Consider the following 23342-nt stretch of genomic DNA (forward strand, 5'->3'; position numbering starts at 1 on the left):
TTAAAACAATTCAGGATTAATCTGCAGTTTGCTGCTCTTTACCCTTTCTTTAACACTTTAAGATTATTAATTTATTTATAAACTCATTACTGTTTTTTTTTAGATTACTTCTTAAAGAACACTTCAGTATCTTGCATCAGGATGGCTTTACCAGGCTTTACCACAGCATACAAGGAGACAGCTTTGCCTGTCAGCATTGCCTGTGCACCCGTTTCCTGTGACAGATAAACACAAGGGTGTCAGCGTACCTTTCACCACTTCAGCCTTATCGACTATGTTGCACTATTTTTGTTCAACAAGGTCCTAAAGAAAAGGTGCAAAAACTCTGTGACTGCTGTCTTGAAACAGTTTCCCTTTGGGAGCTACCTGTGATTAGTCTCCTCATCCTGTTTCACCCATGCAGCTTAACCAGGATTTACTCATTTTCCTTTGTCCCCAGACCTGACCGTCCCGAGAAGCTGCATGCAAAGGTACTGGCATCTTAGTGACCTGCTAATAATTTAAGTGCTAACAACATGCCATTCTTAACAACCCTTCTGGTCTTCCTCCTTACCTTCCAGTCTTTCTGTACTGCTGTGTTCGTTCTCCATTCACACTCACAAGCTTTTCCACTTTGGTTCTCTGCTTAGTTTTTGTGTGTGTGCATGTGTGTACAAGAGCTGCATAGAGGGAACAATTTCATATTGGACAAAAATTCATTTAGTTAACTCTATCTGCTCATTATCTAACAAACAGGAATGAGCTGCACTAACTGCAATAAACTTGATATGTTACATTTGCACAGGTTGTCATTCTGTCTATCAGCACTTCCAATAAACGTAAAAAATGAAGATGTGAATTTAGAAAGTTTTTGGTTCTATTTCCAAGCAGAAACTATTTTCTTTCTTGCCCTACCATGTAGTTTTCTTACCCACCTTTCACAAAGAAGCAAAAATTGAAACAAGTATGGAGTGGAAAAAATTCTGTGTGAAATTACCTCTTATGTAGCGCAGAAAACTCTACAAAAACATCATTGTCTGCCTTCCAGCCCCAAATGGCAGAACACAAAGGAGCAGGGGCGAATACAAAAGCACAGAGCTGAATACAAGAGAGTGTTACAGAAACATTAGACAGCAGAACATCTTTCCCTTATCAACTTCTCCTGTAGCCTTCCCCTAGATAAAGAAAAATCTTTCATGCTCCTGTGTTTCTGATGAGAATAATTGGCAGGGCCATGTGTTGCTGTGCCTTTCTGACCACTTCATCGGTATTCTGCTCAGTGACTTGCTTCTTTCAGAGCTATTTTAATATTGCAGACCCTCTAGCAGTTTCAAAGGTATGCTTGAAAATGGATTGAGGAAAAATAAATCAAACTGCTCTATCCAAAAAAAGGCTTTCTCCATTCCTTCAGGTGCGGCATTTCTTCCCCCGTACATTCACCCCCTCCATCCATCCATCCTGTAAATTGCAGTGACACAGGGGCGCCGACAGGTTGTATCAAGCCTTGTCTGGCAGTGTCTAGGTCTGCTTTTCCGTGGCTCCACAGAGCTGAAGGAGCTGTTGAAGGCTGTAAGTGTTCCAGCAGGGCGTTCAATTTATTTCTAAGCCTCTTAGGCCCAGGTGGCTTTCAGATTGTGGTGCTTTCATGCATAGAAAAGTTGGTTCCAGGTATGTTGCAGAGGTACTTTTAAGCATCGGGTAGCTGCTATTTTTTTTTTTTTTTTTGATTCATAGCCTGAGTTGACAGGCAAAGGGCTGTTTAAAAAAAATAGCCCTACTAAAATGCTTAACATTTCTCTCAGTAATTTCAGAGTCTTCCTCTCTGATAGGGAAGGCATACATTAAATAGATGATGGTGTGGGCAAGTCCAGTGGGCTTACAAGCACTCTGGTGTGATCTATATAATTCATTAGGGACTCCATCCCTTTTCTGGTAACACAACATGCACTGCTTCAGATTATTAGGGTCACAGAATCGTTTAGGTTGGGAAGTCCAACCATTAACCTAGCAAACCTGGCTGTTCAAACACCCTGCCGCCCTTCCTTCCTTCAGCACGTTCATTAGACATGACAGGCTTTTCCAAACGAATATAAAGTTAAATCCCTTTGAGAAGCTGGACCTAGATGGCCAAGCTGGTGCTGGCACAAGAGCGGTTAACACCTTCCTGCAGCAAAATGTTCCTCTTGTTTCCCCGTTGATGGTGTGAGCGTGAACGCCGGCTGCCGGAGTGCGCGTTGCCCTCCCCTCCGGCACACTGGCTGGGAAAGGCAATACAATACCTTCCCTGCCTCGCAGCGAGGTGATGATGAACTGCCTGGCTGTTTCCACATCTGCCCTCGGTTTGGTTTAATTAAACTGGGGAGGGGAAGGTACGGCACGGTGTGATGCCCTGTTAGGCATCCGACGTGCCTTCTGTAGCTCCCGGCCTTGCTCGCTCCCCGTCATTTCACAGACTTAGGAGGGAGCCTGCTCTCTTCAGCAGCTGTCTGAGTGTCTGAGCATCTCCCAGAGCTCTTTGTGGAGCAAATTCAGATGCAAAGGGGTTATGTGGTCAGCCAGGCTAATTTCAAACTTCGGCCTGAATTTAAGCTATGTAGTAGGGACAGAGTCATATATAAAGAGGTGATAACTGGAGGCATCTAGAGCCATTAGACAACTCAGGATTCATCAGATTTCTGTTTTCCCTATCCCCCTGCTGCTATATAAAACATTTTCTGGCCAAGGCCGTGGCTGGAGTGCTGGGAAAGGCAAATGCTGTATTTTCTGCCCATGGTCCCATAGCATGAGGTGCATCACACCCATCCATGCCTATAGAGTGGGTTGATTGCAAATTTTTGGTAAAGAAAATGCCCAAGAACGATGATCCTATTTGTGATGCTGAGACATAGTGGTCCAGCAAGCATTTTCACAACAGAAAGGAGTTGTTTCATGGTCTCTGGACAGAGTTTGTGGACCCATTATACATGTGATGCTATTTACATTTGAGTTGAGTGCCCTTGAAAGGGGCATGAAAGTTTCTTTATATTTAAAGCTTTGTGCCTGTTGCTCCCTCCCTCACAGCAGAGCAGCCAGTTTGCTTTTCACTGAGGTAGTCGGAGGAGGTATTGAAGTGATGGAGCTAGCATCCTGCAGCAAGCTGAGGCTACAAACCTGTCCTGAGCTTTTTACACCACCTTTCCCTGTCCAGCATGGAACCGGCTGCAAGGTAACGTCAAATGTCACACTACTATGGGCTGAAAAGCAGCTGAGGAAACCAGCTCTTAGGAAAGCCAGATGCCAGGCGAAGCTGAATGAACTGGGTTGGGAGAGAACACAGGAGGCTGGCAGGCAGCCGAGGCCTTTGAAGAGATGCAGCGTCTTTGAGGGAGGGAGCAGGAGACGGAGCATCTGGGAGGAAGGAGCAGAGGCAAACAAGATGATTAGGATTTGGCAGGGCCAGCAGAGAAAGGAGTGGGAACGGTGCAGTATGTCCGCAGCTAGCATTGCCAACACTGAGCTGCAGAAGACACCAGCACGTGCCTTTTTACATGCCTTTTTTTTTTTTTTCCCCTGAATTTCTTGAGGAGGAACAAGGGTGGTGAAGACACACGCGGTCCCGCAGGAAGCGTGCCTCTGCCCCATTAAAAGCAGCCTGTACTGCGCTGTTTGATCTGCGTCGCTCCCAGCTGCAGGGTAAAGCATGAGAACTGACAGCAGTCCCTAGGGCAGGGAACCAGAAAGGTCTTCCCCACGTCACCAAACACAGAGCAGGCTGGTGCTTGTCTCGCCAAGGTGCTTAAATCATTATACAGAAATTAATTTTTAATTATGTTCGTTTTCTTCTTTGGCTCTAGGGGCTTTCTTGTTCCCTGCCTCACGCTTCCAGAGGCATTCAGGAATAGCTGAGAGCAGTGTCTGGCAGCGAGAGGCTTGCTGATGGGTGGCCAGCATCATGGAAAAGGCTCCGGAGAATTCCTCACTTGGGCTGCGGGGAAGAACAACCCTGCTGGAGAAAGGCATGGTTGGGGTCAGCTGAGGGGCTTCAGTTCTGGCACCTGAGGCGGTGTGAAACTGAGGACAGGAGGCATGAGTGATGCCAGGAAAGTGGATTAAGAAAGGTCACTCCTCTCTCTGGAGTTGAGGTTGGCTATCTGGAGGGTAACCGAGCTGGATCGTTTGACATTGAAAGGGATGTTTGGTCTGGGATCTCTCTTCTACCTCCTGTCCAGTGTCTTAGCAGCCGATGCTGGCTTTGAAGGAGTGTCATCATGCATCCCTTGCACCCTGAATTGCCTTCTTTTCACTCCTAAGGCAGCAGATCAGGTGGTTAAGATGCCAGGAAATGGCCACCATGTTAATTCACTGTTATCATTAGAAAATTCACGTCAGTCGTTCCCCCAGACTGCAGGTGCTTGAGACCATAGCCAGGAGCCATGGAGCACATGTGGGGCTTGGGTCTCTGACAGACACCTCCAGACACCACAGCACGTTCTGAAAAAACTCTTATTCTGAATAATACATTCACCATCCATTTTATTTACGTGCTTTACACCCCAAAACTAAAGCCTGCCTCAGAGCTGCAGCCATTGTGAGCGTCCCCCACATCCCTCAGGGCTTCCCTGGTGGGAGGAATGGGACCAGGGCAGCCAGGCATGTGTCTGGTGGCAGCAGCATCCCTGGGGTGTCCCCAGTATGTGGAGGAGACCAGGGCACGGTGGCTTTGATGGAGGTGATGTGTGGTGCTGCAGGAGACCTGCACAAGTATACCTGAACAAGGCTTGGCGGTACGCGGGCTCCCGCAGCTCGGTCAGAGCCTTTTGGGAGCTGGGATGAAATGTCTGGCTGGAGAAATGCTGGAGTGGGAGGTAAATGATGTTTTTCAGTCCGTTTTCCAGGCGTGCTGTGCCTCTGCTGCAATTCCGTCTAGACAGGCAGTACTTGGATGGCCTCTTCTTGCCTTGCTGGGAGGCTGCTGCTGTTCCTGGTGGGTTTTGCCAGCTCTCCTTGGTTGACAAATGCTCTTAACTCTCCTCAGCTGTTGTGGAGATGCTTTCTGCTTATGCTGCCTGCCAAGCTTGATTACAGAGGGTGTCCAGCACAGGGGAATTTTTGCTATCCCATCCCTGCTGCCTGGTGGAGCACAGTGAGGGTGAGCACAGGCTACGCATCCCTTGCTGTGCCTGCAGGTCTGCTGGGACAGGTCTCTGAGCTCCCTTTTCCCCTCAGTGGGAAAGGATTATTTTTTTTTATTGTGTTCTCCAAAGGTTTTTTCTGATGTGAATACCGGTATCTAAATGGAAATCTGTGAAATGGTTCTTCAGCAAAGAAGGCTCCTGTGCTGAGCACCAAAATCTCTGCTCACCTCTCCTCTTCCAGATGCTCTTGGACTGGGGGGAGAATCAGCAAGGATGAAAATGTAGAAAATGAAAGCTAAGAGAAGGTATTTCAGTTACACATTGAGGGAGTGTGGATTATTCTACTGCAAATAACTGGAGCTGGGGCTCCTCTGCTGTCCCTCTGGGTTACTGGGGAAGGCAGGGAGGCATCAACTCACTGCACCTGCACTCGCTTCTGCTCCTTGGCCTTTCCTGCAAGGCCACGTGTGTCCTACTGCCCCAGGAAAACTGGGGCATGGAGCTCAAGCAGTACTTGAGGGAGGGGGAGAGAGATGGTTTTATCACCCCGAATCATCTTGGGGATCACTTCCTGAAGAACAGGCTCAAACTCAGCATCAGACTGAAGACGACAACTGAGGGATGCTAGGCCAGAGCTTGAAATGGACCCAGTCATCCTTTAAAAGATCTGCTTCCTTGTTTCCACCTTTCTGGCAATTGACCGTCTCTTCAGAATTCATCTGCTGGAGGTGTTTACAGCTGACATTGATTTCTCTCCCAGTTTCACTAGCGCTTCACCGTGTGAGGCTGGGAAAACCCCTCCCCTCCTTTGATCTTCATTAGTGCAACGCAAGCAGCAGTAATGACCTCTTGTGGGTGCCCGGGAGGATGATCACTTCATGCAGGGAAGGTGTTAAGAAGGCTGCAGGTGAGAAGAGGCTTACGGCAGGGCCGTGTTCACCACAAAGGCACGAAAGCTTCCAGTTAGACACGTGTTTTATTGGGTTACTGCAGTTACAATACAGCACGGAGGGCACCTCCCCGCACAAACACATGCTGTCCGCTAGCATCTCCCCCCCAGACCCCGCAGACAAAAGAAGCAGCTGGAGCTCTGCTACGTGCTCCAGGACAAAGTCTTGGCTTTGTGTTAGGAAGGAGAGGGAGCACTGCCCGGATGGAGGAGCTGTGGCACAGACACAGGCAGGGACAACATGCGGTTACACCCAAAGCTGTCGAACAAGCGTGGCTAACAGCGCAGTGAAGCCTAAGCTTGGGAGCGAGAGCTGGAGCCTCGGGTGAGTCACTGGATCCTGCACAGCGAGGGGAAAAGATGGTAGAAACAACCAGACTGTCCCTGGTCTCCACCTCGCCACCTGCAGGGAACAGTGCAATACAAGGGGATGTTTTGTTTGCATTCATTATAGGCAAAACCATCGATGGAGACAGCAGGGGTGTTACAGTTTCTCCATCAGTGTTCCCTCCCTAAGTTTCCTTGCCACATTTTTGCCCCGGGCTCCTCATCCAAGGGATAAGGATCCTTATCAGAGTGGCCGCGTTCTGCCCGCGCCTCAGGGCTGCTGCTCGCGCGCTGGGTGCCTGCAGCAGGCCGAGGCTGTGGCGGCAGGAGGACTCGCCATTTCACCTCTGTGTCGTCCTTCCCTCCCTCCCTTTGAAGGACTTGTGTTCTTCAAAGCCAGCCGTGCAGGTGGGGTAGCTCTTGCTCTCCCCATGATAAAGCAGGAGGAGGGAAGGGCCCACGCCACGTCCCCAGCCCAGGCCCCAGCTGCGACCCCGCGGCCTGGTGGAGGCAGGGGGGCCGAGAGTGGCTCAGTGCCAGCCCTGCTGTCAGCAGCAGAGGATCTTGAGGAAAGCTCTGCGGAAATCGGTGTTGAAGGTGGTGTAGATGATGGGGTTGAGGGCGCTGTTGACGTAGCCGAGCCAGGTGCTGGCGCTGTACAGCCCCGGGGGCACGCGGCAGGCCGGGCAGTGGGCGTTGAGGATGTGAATCAAGAAGAAGGGCAGCCAGCAGACTATGAACGCCCCTGAGTTCAAAGAGAGAGAGAGAAAACAATCCCTGACTTCAGAGAGAAGCAACGACTCGGAAAAAGGCCTGCACCTGTGCCCTCTTCCCCCACCCTCTTAATAAAATGTCATGTTTATTCCTGATGCAGAGGGACTTTGCAAGAGCTAAGGCTCCTTAGGGTCAATTATATTAATGAATGGGGCTTAGATGCAGCCTGGTGACAGTGGCCACAGTTCAGGAGCTTAACACTACTGCCGTAGCTGTTTTAATATGCTATGATGAGGGTTGCATAATTTCCCTACTAGTACTGAGTTAATTAGGGGAAGCAGTCTGTCTGCTGATTGTGGCAGGTGGCTCGGGCTCCAGTCTCTCGACTTCCCTGTCGAGCTCTATGAGCTGGTTCCTCTGCTGCTCCTTGCCTGTTTCCCCTTCTGTACCCGGAGTTAAGAGTTGCTGCATGTCTGCATTTGGGAACTCAGGATCACTCCAGCTTCATAATAATAATAACAATGAAATAACAACAAAAATGTAAAAATCCTGAAGGAAAAGAGAAAGCAAAGGCACCCCTTGTGCTGCACTAGACAGAGCTGCTCTCACTCACCCAGGACGATAGCTAGCATCTGGGTAGCCTTCCTCTCCCGAAGCTGGATCAGCCGGGGCTGCTGGTGTGCTAGCTTCAGAGAGCTGATGGTTTTGCCATTGCTGAGCCTCCGCACCTCCAGCCCTGGTCCACTCCTACTCTTTCTCCTCTCTTCCAGCCTGTTGTGCTGTGCAGTCCCTGGTGTCTTGCTGAGGGATGCGTCTTGGCAGAAGCTGCGGTACCGCTGGAGGCTGAAGACTGTCAGCAGTTTCCTTTTGGGAGACATCTCCTGGCCTGAGCGTTTGAGCGGGAGACAAGGGGAAAAAGTGCCCTGGCATCTGTCTGACAAAGATTGCCTCTCGATGTGTTCCTGCAAAAGAGGATGCCACAGAGGAACTGGGAAACATCCGATCCATTGCCTGGGTCAAAGGATGATGGGGAAAGTTGTAAGTCATCCTTAGCCCCACTTGTTTCTTGGGCACTAAGACTATCCTCTGGAGACGGCACAAAATCCAGAGACTGGGGCAGGCCTGGGCTTATCGGAGGGCTGGAGCAGGCCCTGACAACTCTCTGCCTCCATCCCACCAAAGAGAAGCATGAGAACAAGAGATAAAACACCCCCTCTATTAACCTGTCACTTGCATTTGGTGTCCACCCCGCTCCCCTCAGCATCCCCACCCTTTTCTAACACGGCTTTGCTCTGAGAAAGTGGGCAAAACAAGTGGGTATGAGTGACCAGGTGATCCCTTTCAACCTATTGTGCCAGTTCCCATGGTTGAGATATTTCATCTAGAAAGGTCAGTGGAACAAATGCTGCATGCACCATGAGCATTTTGAACTCTTAAGCCTGCCAGATGAAGAGATTTTTTATTAATAATCTGGGTTATTAAAGTCTGTGAACCCCTGAGAATGAAACCTCATAGTAGAAATCAATAAACGAAGAAATTAAAATCAACAAATGAAATGAGCCAGACTTCTGCACGGCTGAGAAAGCACAGCTCTGAGAGAAACATTGATGTAGCCTGTGCTCTTTTCCAGTTGCTTGGTTTCAGAGGGCAGAGATACACATGTGATACCTTCTTTCTAGAGGGCTGAGAAAGGGCTTAACCAGAGCTTCTGCATCTCAAGTATCATGGTGTATGAGGGAGTGATGAAAAGATGTCATGTCCCTTCCACTCCAGGCTTTGACCCTCTGAGGGGAAGAGATAATGCATGCTCTGTTCTTTCTGACAGCTCCTACTGCGTCCATGGGGATCTTACTTCGTGTGCACAGCACGGTTTGGTGCTGGCGCTGTGGCTGCCCTGCCGGGTGAGGGTTCGCTTCTTTTGTCTTTGTCTTAGCACGAGGTAAATCCGGACATAGAGCAGCAGGGTCACCATGAAGGGGAGGTAGAAGGACACCAAAGAGGAGTAGATGACGAAAATAGGGTTGGATATGGAACAGACACTGGGATCCCCTGGGGAGGAGAAAGAGAGAGAGAGGAGCGGCTGAGCTGCTTGAATTTATTACAAGGAGGCCCTGGTGTGTTGGCAAAGCAGGTCGACTGATGGCTGAGGGACAAGGGCAGTCTAAGGAGAGCAAGTATCTCCAATCTCCGTTGTTGCATATTATACTGTGGCCTACCCACTCACCTAACCATTGCTTAAAACGGGCTCTGCCTCGGGTCATCCAGCATGACTCAACACACACCTGCTTGTTCCAGCCAACAGCTCTGCCCTCTTCTCTCACTTCTACCCCCAACCATCCTCAGAGGATTCTTTATCCTTTTTCCTTTCTCCTATTCTTCTGGCAGCTTCTGAGCTGCCTAGATGCAGAGGTGTGCACCACCTGCACCATGTCTGGAGTAGGCAGTGAGGAGGAGCAGCACTTCCCTCCCCGTGCCCCCTTCTCACCTCAGGCACTGCCCAGAGGATGGATGGGGAGCAGAGGACCTCTGCCTGTGGCTCAGAGGGAGGAAGGCTCCCCTGCACCTGTCTGCTGGAGCAAATAGCAAGTTTAGACAAGAGCACATCTGCTCGGGATTTTTGTCACCCTTCACAGGGTGCTTTCCAGTTCCCTAAAATTTCCTCTAACTTGAAAAGCCTTCAGGACACATGTTAAATGACCTGGCCATACACAGGGCAGCTCAACTTCCAGCCCCTCCCTATGCAAGATTGTTTGGGATGTCATTTACCTGTAGTATTGAAGCCAAAGAGGAGAGGGCATGACACTGCGAATGCCAGCATCCAGACTATCACAATCATGAGAGAGACTCTCCTGCAGGAGCTCTGCCCGGTGTTGTACTGGTACTGCACGGGTTTCACCACTGCGGTGTACCTGCGGACCAAAACAGCTCCAGAAAAAGGAGACGTAAGAATGGCATGAGGAGAAGGACCAGGTTTGAAAAGGAGGAAGGAAAGCCACACAGGGAATGCGATAGCAGAGGTGGTGAAGAGATGGGAGAGGAAAGGAGGGAAGATCGGATGATGGGATCATCAGTTTGTAAAAATGGTGAGCAGGGTATTGCGGGGAGGAACAGAGGAAATTTGAGTTAGTTGGCAGCACTGGGGAGAAACACTTTGCAGATCCATTAGCATTGCAAAACTACGCCGTGCGTGGTACCAGCTAGACCTAGAAACCCAAGGAAACCTCCCCTCCACCCCCTATGGCTGTATGTGCACTGCTGGGAGGGAGCAGTCTCTGGAGCAACCACAGAGAGCTGCCTCCTGCACTTACCCTTGAACCAGAAGTTACAAAGGTACAGTGTGTCTTTCAGAAAAGATGAGGATGTAGTTGACTACCACCTTGTGATGTTTCATTGCTTGTCTCTCTATCCTTTTCTTAAGCACAGATACCTTCCAACACGTGGTGGGCAAAGCCATATTAACAGCAGCAGTGGCAGTGATAGACGTGCAGGAAAGCCTGTGCCAACACCATGTCCTTGTCTCTTCCGTGGTCGGGTACAGGGCCTACCCCACCCTCAGACTATTCCCCTGTACGTGCTTGGCACTCACCTGTCAATGCTGATAGCGCAGAGGTTCAAAATGCTGGCCGTGCACATCATGACATCCATGGTGACGAAGATATCGCAACAGATGCGGCTGAAAGTCCAGACGCCCCCGGTCACCTGCAGCAGCAATCAAAGCTGTCAGCCTCGCTCTGCACGGAGTCCTAATAGATTATGTATAAGGAGGAGCTCTCCTTCATGTACCTCGACAGCCAGATGAATTCATACTCACTGTGATGCGCAGAGGGAAAGTGAGGCATCAGGATAACACAGGGGTGGGTCACGGGGAACCCAGGATCTGCACCTCAATTTCACTCTTTTTCTGACTCTTACAGACGGAAGCAAGATGAAGAAATAGACAGCAGCTATCCATTTCCTTAAGGTCTAGCATGATAAATGGAATTAAACATGATATCACTGTATACATCCTTTGATTAAGGATTATCTGACAAAATCTGAAGGCTAAAAGTGCTTCTCAGCTTAGCTGCTGGAGTTCTCTTGCAGCCAGCGAGCTGGAAAAGTGCTGCAAATTTTATGCATTTATGCATGAAACAGTGACCTGAGACCGGAGGCTTCTCCAGAACTTCATTTGGATTCTTACCTCGGTTACAGATTTTGATGATCAGATCTGAATGAGAACTCACAAGCTACTCAGATAAAGGGTTTTGGGTTGCTAGCACATCTAGCTTTTGTTCTGGTTGTTTTGAATTTTTAATCTCAAGTGCGCAATCACGAAAACCTAGCTGTGGCCAGTCTCCGTGATGGAGGAATGCATTTTAGGCCCAGCCATCGAGTTCCTGACAATGCCCTTTCCAGCTGACAGCGGTATGCTCCAAGCACCGTGTGGCACTGCTGTGAAGGGGCCAGCTCTGCTCGAGGCTGGGATGATGGCCTGACCCCAAGCAAGGTGGTTGGTCTCAGCACCTGCTCCTTGTAGGAGATGAACAAGGAGGGAGCCTGCTCTCCAAGAGCATATTTGAAAATACCCACACCAGGACAGGCTGGATATGGTGCCACAAGCAAGCTCTGCTCCTATGGCAGTGGGCCAACTCTATAGCAAATGTCAGTGCCCAGGAAGGACGCAGCTCGCTGTAGAGAGAAGCAGCACTGATGTGCTTGCATAAACACAGAATTAGCTCTGTATGGATTCTTCTCAGGCTTATTTAACAAATCATCCTGAGAAATTTATATGCTTTTGATTGTTTCTGTGCCAGCTTTCCTACACGTGGGCACCAAAATTTCCTGAGGTGAGCTGTGTGTCTCCGGGATGTTCTCTGCTGGACCCAGCTGCTGTGTGTCCGAAGCCAGGTACCGAAACAAGCAGTTGCCCATTAGATCACCTAACACTGAATGGATGCATGGGAGAGAAGTAGAAATAGGCCTGCAAAATGCAGAAAGGAATTGTGCTTTCATCTGGAGTTTTTGGGGCTCCTTTGTTTTCTTAAAAAAAAAAAAGTAAAGAGAGAGAAAAACAAAACAAAACAACAACAAAAAATCTTAAAGATTTTCTGCACAATTAGGTGGGCTACAAGATGTACAAACTGAAGGCTGCCCTTCTGAAATGACTTGAACAGATTCGGTTTTTAAAGAAATCCCACACCATTTGTGTTTTAGCTGCAGATTTTGAGACCTGCTTACCCACCTCAGAATACCCCAAAATTATAAGCGCTGGAAACCTTTGCAGTGGGATCCAGTAAGGGTTTTTTTCCTGTAGTCTGGGGTATAACAAAATGCAGTGTGTAAGTGTGATCTGTGGAGTCTGAAGAATATGTCACCAGGAACTGCTGCCAGGTGTTTGCAAGGAAGCCAGCTGCTAACCCATCAGATGTGCAAGCACTTAAGGGAGGGAGTTCCCAAGGTCCTGAGCGTGTTTGAATGTGAAGCCCAAGGAGAAGCTCTGGGAATGTAAACCATTAAAACTGAAGAAGGTGCTGGTGGAAATGGCCCTGATGTGAACCCTCTCAGGATGATACATTCAGATCACGCCACCTGTATGCTAAGCTGCAGCTTGCATTGCGGGGATGCTTGGCAGATCAAAATGCTGGGCTTAAAACCCATCCTCGCTTCATCAGTCAGAGCTTCTAAAAGAAGGCACAGCCCTGTGGAAGTCAGTGAAGTAGTTAATGTTTACATGCATGATAATACAGAATTATTCCAGAATTTAACAATGAAGAGAGCCCTTTTTTTACAGGCCTTGTTCATAATTTTTTAATTCTATTTCTGCTCTTTATTTTCTTGCTCTGTTCCGCTCATCTTTGTTACAGAAGCTATAGCTTGCCAGTGTGCATTTCTGGTTTCCATGTGCTGGCAGGGTATCTATTCTTTATCCCTCTGGTGCCTTTTATCCAGGAATCTCAAAGCACATCACAGGTATTAATTGAATGTCTCCTCACAACTGCCTGGGTGAGGTGGATGGTCAAATATTATTCTCCTCTTACGATGATGAGAGCAAACCACAGAGAGATGAGCTGATACAATCTCTCATTACCACTCAGTGCGTGTGCAGCAGAACTGAGAACAGAGTCCAGGATGAAATCCTGGTTCTGTCAAAGCTGATGCTAAAGCTCCCTATAGACCATTCAGGTCAGGTTCTCACCCTGTCTTGCTTGATGACCAGTCTGCATTATCCACAAAGCTACAGTATTGCTATTTTTAACTTTCCAACACTTCAGGAAGGCTTCCAATCGAAAAGCCATCATCGTGCATTCATAACTTACACAAATCTATAATTCTCCTGAATCCTTAAAAATAAACAAATTAATCTCTGTAAATCACATTTATGTAATGAGGCATGGATAGCAGTGACTAAAGTATGAGCAGGTACATAAGTAGCTGTGCATTTAAACATGCTCACTTAAGTTTTAAGAGAAAGTTCTTGGGGCTATGATTAGCTCCCTGCAGCTATGAAATCGCTGCTTATGCTTTTGCACGGCCAGAGCAACTAAAAGCATGCAAGCAGACAGGCCAGCTGACGAGTGGGAAACTGCTGAGCTGCAGTAACTCATCTTTTTGTCCTCCCTTTGATGGTAGTCTGGCGAGCTCCTTGAATGCCAAGAGCAGCTGTAGGTCTCACCGCTCCGTTGTGAGAGCCACAGACACTGGACATCAGTGACAATCACCTTTTGAAGCCTTTTTTTCCTTTTCGGAGTTAGAACTGGATGTTATGAGAAGCCCAAGAAAGATGTTACAGGCCACGCTGCTGCATGTTCTCCTGCATTTACGTGCTGACTATAAGGCATGATGGTATTGGCATCAGATGCCAAAGCCCCAGAGGTCAGTGAAGAATTAGGGTAGTAGCACTGCTATATAAGTCCTACCTGTTGACCCCAGACGATTGCTAGGCACTGTGCAGAATAGCAATTTTGTGCCAGAAACTTCATTAGCTGGAGATGAGGATTTTGAGGTTATAAAATGCTCCTATTGTTGCTCTGTCACAGCCTTCCCAAAAGACTTCTCAGAACGAGACAGATCTAGGCTGCCTGATGGATAAAAAGGCAAATTTCATGGAGAAGGTCCAGACCACAGATGGCTCTTAAAATCAAGAGTAAAGCACATAAAGTTCACAGGTGACAGTTAAATCTGAGGGATTCATCCACCTTTAGCTTCCCCATAAAAAATGGCCAGGTTTCAGATGTTTGGTTTGGCAAATGCTCAGCAGATGTACAGGTATTGTATGTGGTTTCACAGACTGAATGATCTCTTGGCAATTTCCAGGCCCAGAGTGTACTGAAGCATGATGCAATTTCTGCCTCATCTGTAGCACTGTTGATTCCATAAACAGTGACAAATATCTAAACAACTTTGGAGGTTTTTTTTTTACTTTTTTATTTTTATTTTATTTTATTTTTAATCCTAGTGTTTCTAGAGTCTTAAAGCCTAGTTATCTAGAGGGTACTGTGTAATGCTGGGCATGGTAGATTGGATTTGAGATGTGTGTAGGTCCTTCTCCCTGTTGTTTGGGTAACTTCTGCAGTCTCTTGGATCAGTTACTTTGACTCTCCAAGCTTCAGAGTGGAAAATGAATCTTGAACAGGCCTGCAAACACAACGAGGGAACGGACCTGCCGTTGTGATTGCAAACAGTGCCCACAATACTGCTGGGGGGCAGAGGCAGCTCCACAGATGTGCCCCAGTGCCACCCTTTCCACAGTGATAGCGAGCAGTAAATCTTTTCCCAACGAAAAGCACATTGTGATTTCATTAGAGACTGGAATTATGCTTGAGGTGATGGAATATTCCTGTACGAGCAGTCTGAAATAAAATTTGCCTTTTAGTAATACTTTTAGTTATAAGAAAAACGGAGAGTCTAATTCGGGTTTGCTGGGATGGCTTCCCCTCCCCTCCTGTCCCTTATTCTGTGTTTTTTATCGTTCCTTCCACACAAATTAGTCTAAATGTCGCTACTGACTTCATCGGGAACATGATCACACAAGCAGCATCATGGTGCTCGCTTTGTTCTTTCATTCCACAGTGATGCTATACATAAATAATTACCCATCAATGCCCTTGTACACAGAGCAGACACTTAATTTCTTTTAATTGTAGTCTTGCTGAGGCTGCATCGGACACAGTTTGGGACAGTGGCTTGGATTAACATAAGGGAAATATCTGTGCCAAAGCTTAGAGCCGTGCTGGCTACCGAACATGTTCTGGTGGCAGTGTTGGCCACTGCCATTCTCCTTCTGCTTGATCAGATCTCCTTGCACGCACATAGCAGGTCTGGCATTTGCTGGAGTTGTCCTGTACCGTCCTACTTTCTATTCGTGCATTGCACAGTCCACAGGAACAAGTCAAAATCCCTCTCTGCTGCTGCTCTGCTTTGTGGGAAGGAGGTCAGCCAACGGTGGGCAGCTGTCAGCAGAATGCTTTACTCACCCTCCAGCCTGATCTCACCTTGCCCCTTAGAGAAAGAGCACGAGGCTTCAGAGAGGTCACGGCTCAGAGGTTTGTTCTGTCTCTGTTAGCATGGGAACAGGGCTAACAGGGCGCAGCTGAAAGCTTCTGGCTCATAGGCATTCACTCTTAATTCTCCTAGCTCTACCAATTTACTTGAATAAGCGTAAAAATGCTAAAGAGAACAGATAAAAATGCCAGCTGTAGCATGCATTCCTGTATTTACTGTAGCAAAAATGTTTGCCCTGGGAGTGGCTTTGGTAATTCAGGATTTTGCCGCAGTGTGGGGGGGATTTGGAGTCCATCCTTGCCGCCCTCTATCTTATGGTGCTGCTCATACCATGCACCATCATGCCAACATCAGTTTACACCAGCCCAATGTGCAAAGATCAGGGAAATGGAGAATAAAACCCTGAGGGCTTGACAAATCCTTTGAAGTTATTGAGAGAACGCTCACTTGACTTAAAGGGATTTTGGAGCACGCTCTTTGGCTTCATCTCTTTGTCAGCCTACTTGGGGAATGTTGCTGGGAGCTGACCTAATGACATGGACATTAAGGCTCTTAAACTCCGCAGGAGGGCTTGACTGCCTTCACTCGTTTTTTGGCCAGCAGGCAGGGATTGATCTGGACTCCGAGAAGAGTTGCTGTAAGACGTTTCCACCCCCCTTCATCCCCCTGCCATTCCCGAGACATCATGGTGCTCATTGGCAACCCTCCTGGCTGACAAGAGTCAGCTCCAAGGATGCTCAGATGAAAGCGGTGTCAGCACGTCAGGGGCCACAGCCTACACTACTGGCTGCAGCCCAGATGCTGCTTGAGCTCAAAGAGGCTGGAAGAACAAGGCTGAGCGTGTCTGCTAGCAGGGGACTGTGGTGCAATTGTCCAGCTTGTGTCCAGCCCACCAGGGCCACCTGCGTGATGCTGTGGGCTACCACGCACCCTACAAGTGCTCCAGAGCTGGCTGGGGGGCTGAAATATGAAGGGGCTTTATCTGTACCAGAGCTGGCCTAACCTGAGCGCCGCATGCACTCGTACCGCGGTCCAGCTCTGCTGGTCTTTCCTCTGACGCACTCACCTCCAGGTACACCACCCACGGCATCACCAAAGTAGCCACCAGCAAGTCCGCCACCGCCAGGCTTACCACAAGGTAGTTTGTGGTGGTTTGCAGGGCGCGCTCCCTCAGCACGGCCAGGCAGACCAGCACGTTCCCGAAGATGATGGCCAAAATCAGGAGGCAGTAGCAGAGGGCGTAGTAGGCGTGTGAGCGTGGCAGGCCCGGCTCTGTCGTGTTACCTGCCCCACAGGGAACAGCGTCGGTGCCGTTAAGATGGCCGCCGGTTCCTGTGAAGAGCGCCATGGGGATGCTGCTGCAAAGAGAAGGAGACGACTGAAAATCGATGCTTATAGTAACTCTGGAGAATGACAGCCTTTTGTAGACGGCATATGTCTTTCATATTTCACTCACGGCGCTACTTTGAGCCAAATCTAGAGGTCTTTATTCTGCTCATAACAAGTCCTGCTTGTCCTGTTTTGTTTTTCACTGAACCCAAGCCAAGAGAAGAATGCAAGGTTTCACCTGCTGTGTGCATCTGAACGGTGCAGCTCACCAACCAATGCAGCTGTAAGGACAGCAGCAAGGGTTTTGGGAAGAGAGTACCCTCCCTCCTCCCTCATCAAAAACCTCTTTAATATCTTCACGCAGTTGAGTGCTCAGCAGCCTGGCAGAGAGACCGCACCTGTGCTTCTCGAGCAGGCTCTTGAACCCTGGCTGCCTTGCAGCGAGCACCGCTGGCTGAATGACTCTTTTCCTGCAACGTGCTCCTGTCCCAGGCCTTCTGTTCAAATAACGCTCCGCTTCAACCCCTCCTAGCTTGCCAAAGCTCGACTGTCAGCGCAGCCCCCATTTTATCCACATTGTGCTCCGTGTTTGCCATGCCTGGCTGGAAGATACGCTTCCTGTGCTGAAGAGCAAATCGACTTGTCATTTGGGATGAAATAATGGAAGGGTGCATGCAGCGGACTCTACAATTCTTTTTCTAACAATGGGTTTGTGATTGTGCTCAAGAACCTACCCAATCTTGATTTAGAAGGAGACTGATTTTTTTTCCAGGTACATGAAGGCTGCCATCCCAGGGTTGTCCTCTGACATTGAATCCCTTTTATCTGATTTATTTTTTTTTTGGCTAATGCGCCCATCACTAAACTCATCCTTGGCTTGACAAGTACTAGAGGCAAGGACAGAACATTGCAAAGAAGGCGCTATAAATATTCCTCCTTGCTCCACCTTACCCGCTCAAGAGGAGCATCCGTGATGCGACGCGCACGCTGCTGGCGGAGCGGCTGTGCAGGAGGTGTGAATTGCTCCAGCCCCATGCACACATGCATCCTGATGCCAAACTGCCCCTGCTGCCTCGGAGGCAGGCGAGGGCAAGGGTTGAAGGAGATGGAAGCCGTCCCGCAAACACGGATCCCTTAGGACAGGGGTGAAGCAACCTCTTACGGATGTGTTTTGCTTGGAAGAGCCAGCGCTTGCCTCTCCTCTTTCTTTTTCCACCTGCCCCCGACAAAAAGTTAAGGCTCCCACTGGCCCCGAAGCACTCCCCGTGCAGCCAGCGCTGCTGCCCACCCCAGGACCGCTGCTGCACAAAGCCCCCCAGCCCCTACCCCCCCATCTCGCTCATTTCGCAGCGCCCCTCTACACCGACACAACTCCGGGAAACCCGCACCTTGTGCAAACAAGCAAAAAAACCCGCACCAAACCCCCTGCCCTAAGCAGCCGCCCGCCCTGCAAGCAAAGCCAAAGCCCCCCCCAGCCGTGCCCCATCATTTCCTCGGGGTCCCCCCCGGCTCCTTCCCCCCCGGCCGCCCCTTCTGCCCTCCCCAGCCCCCGGGATCTGACCCTATCCTCCTGCCCTGCTATGGGGGGGATCGAGGGGCTCCGGGGGGAGCAGGGTCGGGGGTCTGCGGGGCAGGGGGCCGGCAGAGATCGCCACTTACCCCCGGCCCGCCGGGCCCCGGCGCCGCCGCCGAGCGGGGCTCGGTCTCGGTGCCGCCCCCTCCCCGCCCCGGCCCGGCCCCGGGGGCGGGCGGGGACCCGCGGTGGCCGGGGAGGGAGAGAGGGGCGGTGGGGGGGGGGGTGCGAGGTTTGGCAAGATGTGGTGATTTTAAAGAAAAGAAAAAAAAGGAGAAAAAGATATATATAAAGCGAAGGAGAGAGGGTTTTTAAAAGGGGAGTTGCAGAAGTCATAAATCATAGGATCGTAGAACCATTAGGGGTGGAAGAGACCTCCAGGATCATCTGGTCCAACCATCCCCCTATCACCAGTGTCACCCACTAAACCATGTCCCTAAGCACCACGTCCAACCTTTCCTTGAACACCCCCTGGGACAGTGATGCCACCACCACCCTGGGCAACCCGTTCCAATACCTGACTGCTCTTTCTGAAAAGACATTCCTCCTAATTTCCAACCTTTAGGTTGGAAAAGGCAACAACTTGAGGCTATTCCGTCTAGTCCTATCACTAGGTACCTGCGAGAAGAGGCCGACCCCCAGCTCCCCACACCTTCCTTTCAGGTAGTTGCAGAGAGCAATGAGGCGTCCCCTGAGCCTTCTCTTCTCCAGACCAAACAGCCCCAGTTCCTTCAGCCGCTCCTCACAGGACTTGTGCTCCAGGCCCCTCACCAACCTCATAGCCCTTCTCTGGACATGTTCCAGGGCCTTGATGTCCTTCTTGTAGTGACGGGCCCAAAGCTGAACACAGCACTGGAGGTATGGCCTCACCAGAGCAGAGTACAAGGGGACGATCACCTCCCTGGTCCTGCTGGCCACAGCATTCCTGATACAAGCCAGGATGCTGTTGGCCTTCTTGGCCACATGGCACACTGCTGGCTCCTGTTCAGGTGAGCATCAACCAACAAACACCCCTGGATCCTTTTCATCTGCACAGCTTACCAGCCTCCCTGCCCCAAGCCTGTAGCATTGCATAGGGTTGTTGTGGGCAAAGTGCAGGATCCGACGCTTGGCCATGTTGAACCTCATCCCATTGGCCTCTGCCCATTGATCCAACCTGTCCAGGTTGGGTCATAAATGAGACTGGGGAGAGTGCTTGTCCACATCAGATATGGGTGATGTGAGAAGGCTGGCTCCAGCCAGGGGATGTGGAGGGTGAAATGCCCATACTGAGCTCGATGCCTGTAAGCTTGTGCCTAGCCTTTCCCAGGACAGGTCAGGGGATGGTGCTGGGTGACCCCAATGAGCCCCCACCTGGTCTCTATGGGTGCCACATTCACATATATCCTTGGTGGAGGGTTTGGCTGTCAAGCTATAGAGCAAAAGACCCATGAAGGGCTCCCTGGGGAGCCCCTGGAGTGTTACCCATGAGCTTGTATGTGTCTGACTAACTTCAGCTGCTTTCTGCCCTATACTGCCCACTTCCAGGGAAATGCATTTGCAGTTAAGGAAAGGGGGGAAGCCCTCCAGCCCCCCCTGCGGAGGCATTTTAGCTGTGAGCTTGGAAGGAGTCCCACACGCCCACACAACTGTGCTTCAAACGGGAGGGAAAGCGCACGGCGGTGCTCGTTCTGTGCAGCGAGGGCTGTGGGAGTTGCAGGCTGGGTGCGAAATGGCCGGAGAACGCCGCTCCTGGCAGCGGGTCCGACAGCTGCAGGGTGCTGGAGGCGGCGCAGCATAATTTTAACACCCTAAAGCACAGTTTGTATGCCATTCCTGAAGGCCGGAGGCCAGCAAAGTCTGTGCATCGGCTGCAGGACACCGGTCCACAATTTGCTGTATTTGTGGTGTCTATCCCGTGTAATGGATAACCAAGAATCAATACAGAGATATCTCCTCGCACCTGTCGCCCTCCTCTGAGGCAGGGAGGTTTCCTGTTTATCACCAGGAGAAACACAGTGCTTTACCCACCAGCACATTGCTGTTCTCCTCCAGATCTCCACCTGGCAGAGACTCAGCTCTGACGTCTTCCCCAGCTCCTTTCCTCCTGTGTCGGTGGAGCCCTGGCGCCCCCTCTCCTGGGAACATCCTTACCCCTTAATCCATGCCCTCCCCACTGAGATGCCCACTGTGTCTGCCTTTACCCTCCTCTGTTCCTGCCTATCTCTTTTCCTAATATTACTCTGTCTTGATTTAAAAAATATAATAATAATAAAAATCCCATTGAACTTGTTGCTGCTCTGTTTAAACTCTTTCTCAGGGGTGTACCTCCATCGCGGGGTGGCTCTGTTCGTGCCCCTTGTTTCCTTAAGCCTGGGAGCAATTTGAGGCAGGGACTTAATGACTTTCTTGTGTTTGCTCTACAGCAGCAATCTAGTGGAGCAAGATAATAATCCATGTGATCATTTAATTTAGATTAGATTGTACCACACGCAGAGGCCGGGCTGAGTTAAAATCACATCAGCAGCCTTGATTGTGATATTTGCAGAGATTTATTTATTTATTTATTTATTTATTTATTTATTTATTTTAACTTTACAACTTCTTTAATGCTGTGTTTAGTGCAAACCCTCTCAAACCCTCTACCCTATCAAAAGCCCTGAGCAGCCTGGTTTGACTGCATGGTGGAGCCTGCTTGGAGCAGAGACCTCCTGGGGTCCCTTCCCACCTCCATTCTCCTCCATTTTCCTATGTGGCCATGGAAAATTTGGCCTTTGGATGTAGAACCCTCTGGATGTAGAACCAACAGAGCTTTTCTAGGAGGCACAAGATGCAAACTTCTGTTGAAACTTAAGCTTGTATCCACACCATCTAAGCCAGATCTGCCTATTCAGCCTTGGCTGCTAAGTAACAACACTTGTTCTTGCAACAACTACCAAAGTGGAAGTCAGGCAGCTTCAGGATAATGTTTGCACAGCAGTTTGCAAAAACAGTGCAGACTCCTTGGAGAAATGGAGGGAAACTACCACAGCTCACGTTATAGGATTCACAAGAGATTCAGATCCTGCTGATGTCCATTCCCTTCTGCTCTCCCTTTACCTTCCCTGTTCCCTGCTTTGACAGTCTGGACTGAGGAGCTACATCCCAAATCTTCACAGCATGGAGCAATGTGAGGTTATCTGACCAGGAATGATTTTCATAGAAATCAGACCTGCAAATGGTTTTATAAATAACATTATGACAAGAGGAGGACAAGGCTCTCCATGGGAAGCAAAGTCCTGTCAGAGACAGGATGGATGAAGTTGCTCCTTTTGAGCTCGAGGAGTGGTCCCATGAGCCAAACCCAAATGCCAACCTGCAGGTGCTCCTCAGATCAGTCTCCTTCCCCCTCCTGTCCCTCCCCTCCACCTCAACCAGCAAACAAAATCTCAACTTAGCAGGGAGCTCATGTAAGCACCCTGAACTGCTTGCAGTCCTCTTCTTCCTGCCCACCACTTCCATCCTAAAGATCAATGAGACTTAAAAACTTCTGAGCCATTTTGACTTAAAAGCACGGAGAACATTGAGCTGAAGCAAGACCTACAAAATTACAGCCCAAGGGGTGAGACGAGAAGAAATTAGACTGTGTTCTGGTGCTCCTCATTATAGCTCTCAGAGGTGAGACCACACTTTGAATACTGTGTTCAGTTTTGGGCCCCTCACTACCAGAAGGATATTGAGTTTCTCGACTGTGTGCAGAGAAGAGCAACAAAGCTGATAAATGATCAGAAAACAAGACTTCTGAGGAATAGCTGAGGGAACTGGCTTTGTTTAGTCTGAAGAGAAGGAGGCTGGGGTCGATACTTCATCTACAACTACCTGCAAGAAGGTTACAGTGAGGAGGGTGTCCATCTCTTTTCTCAAGTAACTAGTGACGGGACACAAGGAAATGGCTTCAGTTTGCACCAGGGGAGGTTTAGCTTGGATATCAGGAATAATTTTTCCTGATATTTTTTCTCTTTTCTCCATTTTCTCTCCCTCAAATACCTGCTCTGAGTCCTGTTCCTCTGCCTACCTCACCAAAATCTGCTTTATTTACAGTTTCTTTTGAACCTTTCAAAGCAAACTTCTGTTCTGGCCTCTCTGCTGGGACAGAAAATGGTGAGACTTACTGCTGCCTCTCCTTTTTCCACTCTGTATCCCTGAAGGGCACTAGAAGACAAGGAGCAGTTTAAGGTGTCATTGCTAGCTGCATCTTTCTATTCCGCTGCTGTTTGCATGCTGCTCAGGTCTTAAAATCTTGCATTAAGTGCTTTTTCCTGAAGGAGTAAATTGCAGCTTAATCAGAATCATCTGCAGGGCACTTGCATTCACACAATCTTTATGCAGCTATGGGGTAATTTACTTATTTCTGTTAAACCAAGCCTCTGAGAAAAGATGATAGAAATGAGGAGATGTCGTGTTTGCTTGGGTTTGGCTTCAGGGCTGTTTTCTCCCCAGACTCAGCTGTAGGCACAGGTCTAGGAGCGTGGTGGAGCAGTGCTATTGCCACACCACAGCTCTGAGCAGCTGCAGGGTGGATGTGCCCAAAGCCGTCATGATGGACAAGGAATAAAAAGGAGTTTTTTGGGGGAAGGGGTATCTTATCTTGGAAAATGCCTTCTGAACTTCCCATGCATCAAAGCAAGTCCTGAAGCAGGGCTGCGGGGACTGACCACGATGTTATGGGAGCTGTCGGCATGGATTTGATCCCTCTTGGTGTCCCCCTGACTTTTTTCTCTGAATTCAGATGATGCAAAAGGCAAAAAAATCTAATCCGCCTCCTGATAGGAATGGTGCGGTGTGGCAGTGAGTCATACAGGATAATTACGGTGTTTAAAAAAACAAACTATCAATGCCTAGTGCCTTTTAATTTCAA

General features: G+C 49.3%; 1 protein-coding gene across 6 annotated transcripts; it reads right to left on the reverse strand.

Moving 5' to 3' along the window:
* Positions 1-6050: 6050 nt before the first annotated feature.
* Positions 6051-18603, reverse strand: DRD3 (dopamine receptor D3). 6 transcript variants are annotated; one of them, XM_068697145.1, is made up of 8 exons: positions 18553-18603; positions 17845-18026; positions 16568-16922; positions 10670-10782; positions 9850-9992; positions 8936-9132; positions 7697-8045; positions 6051-7114 (listed from the first exon to the last, which is right to left on the reverse strand). In XM_068697145.1, exons 2-8 carry the CDS (start codon positions 17934-17936, stop codon positions 6918-6920), a joined length of 1446 nt encoding a protein of 481 aa, XP_068553246.1. In that variant the 5' UTR covers positions 17937-18026; positions 18553-18603; the 3' UTR covers positions 6051-6917. The 6 variants fall into 6 exon arrangements, with proteins under 6 accessions (XP_068553246.1, XP_068553259.1, XP_068553253.1 ...); XM_068697158.1 differs by lacking the exon at positions 17845-18026 and having other exon boundaries at positions 18553-18598; XM_068697152.1 differs by lacking the exon at positions 18553-18603 and having other exon boundaries at positions 16568-16919; positions 17845-18122.
* Positions 18604-23342: the final 4739 nt, after the last annotated feature.

Source organism: Anas acuta, chromosome 1, assembly GCF_963932015.1.
Source record: "Anas acuta chromosome 1, bAnaAcu1.1, whole genome shotgun sequence".
In the NCBI taxonomy this organism is placed as follows: domain Eukaryota; kingdom Metazoa; phylum Chordata; class Aves; order Anseriformes; family Anatidae; genus Anas; species Anas acuta.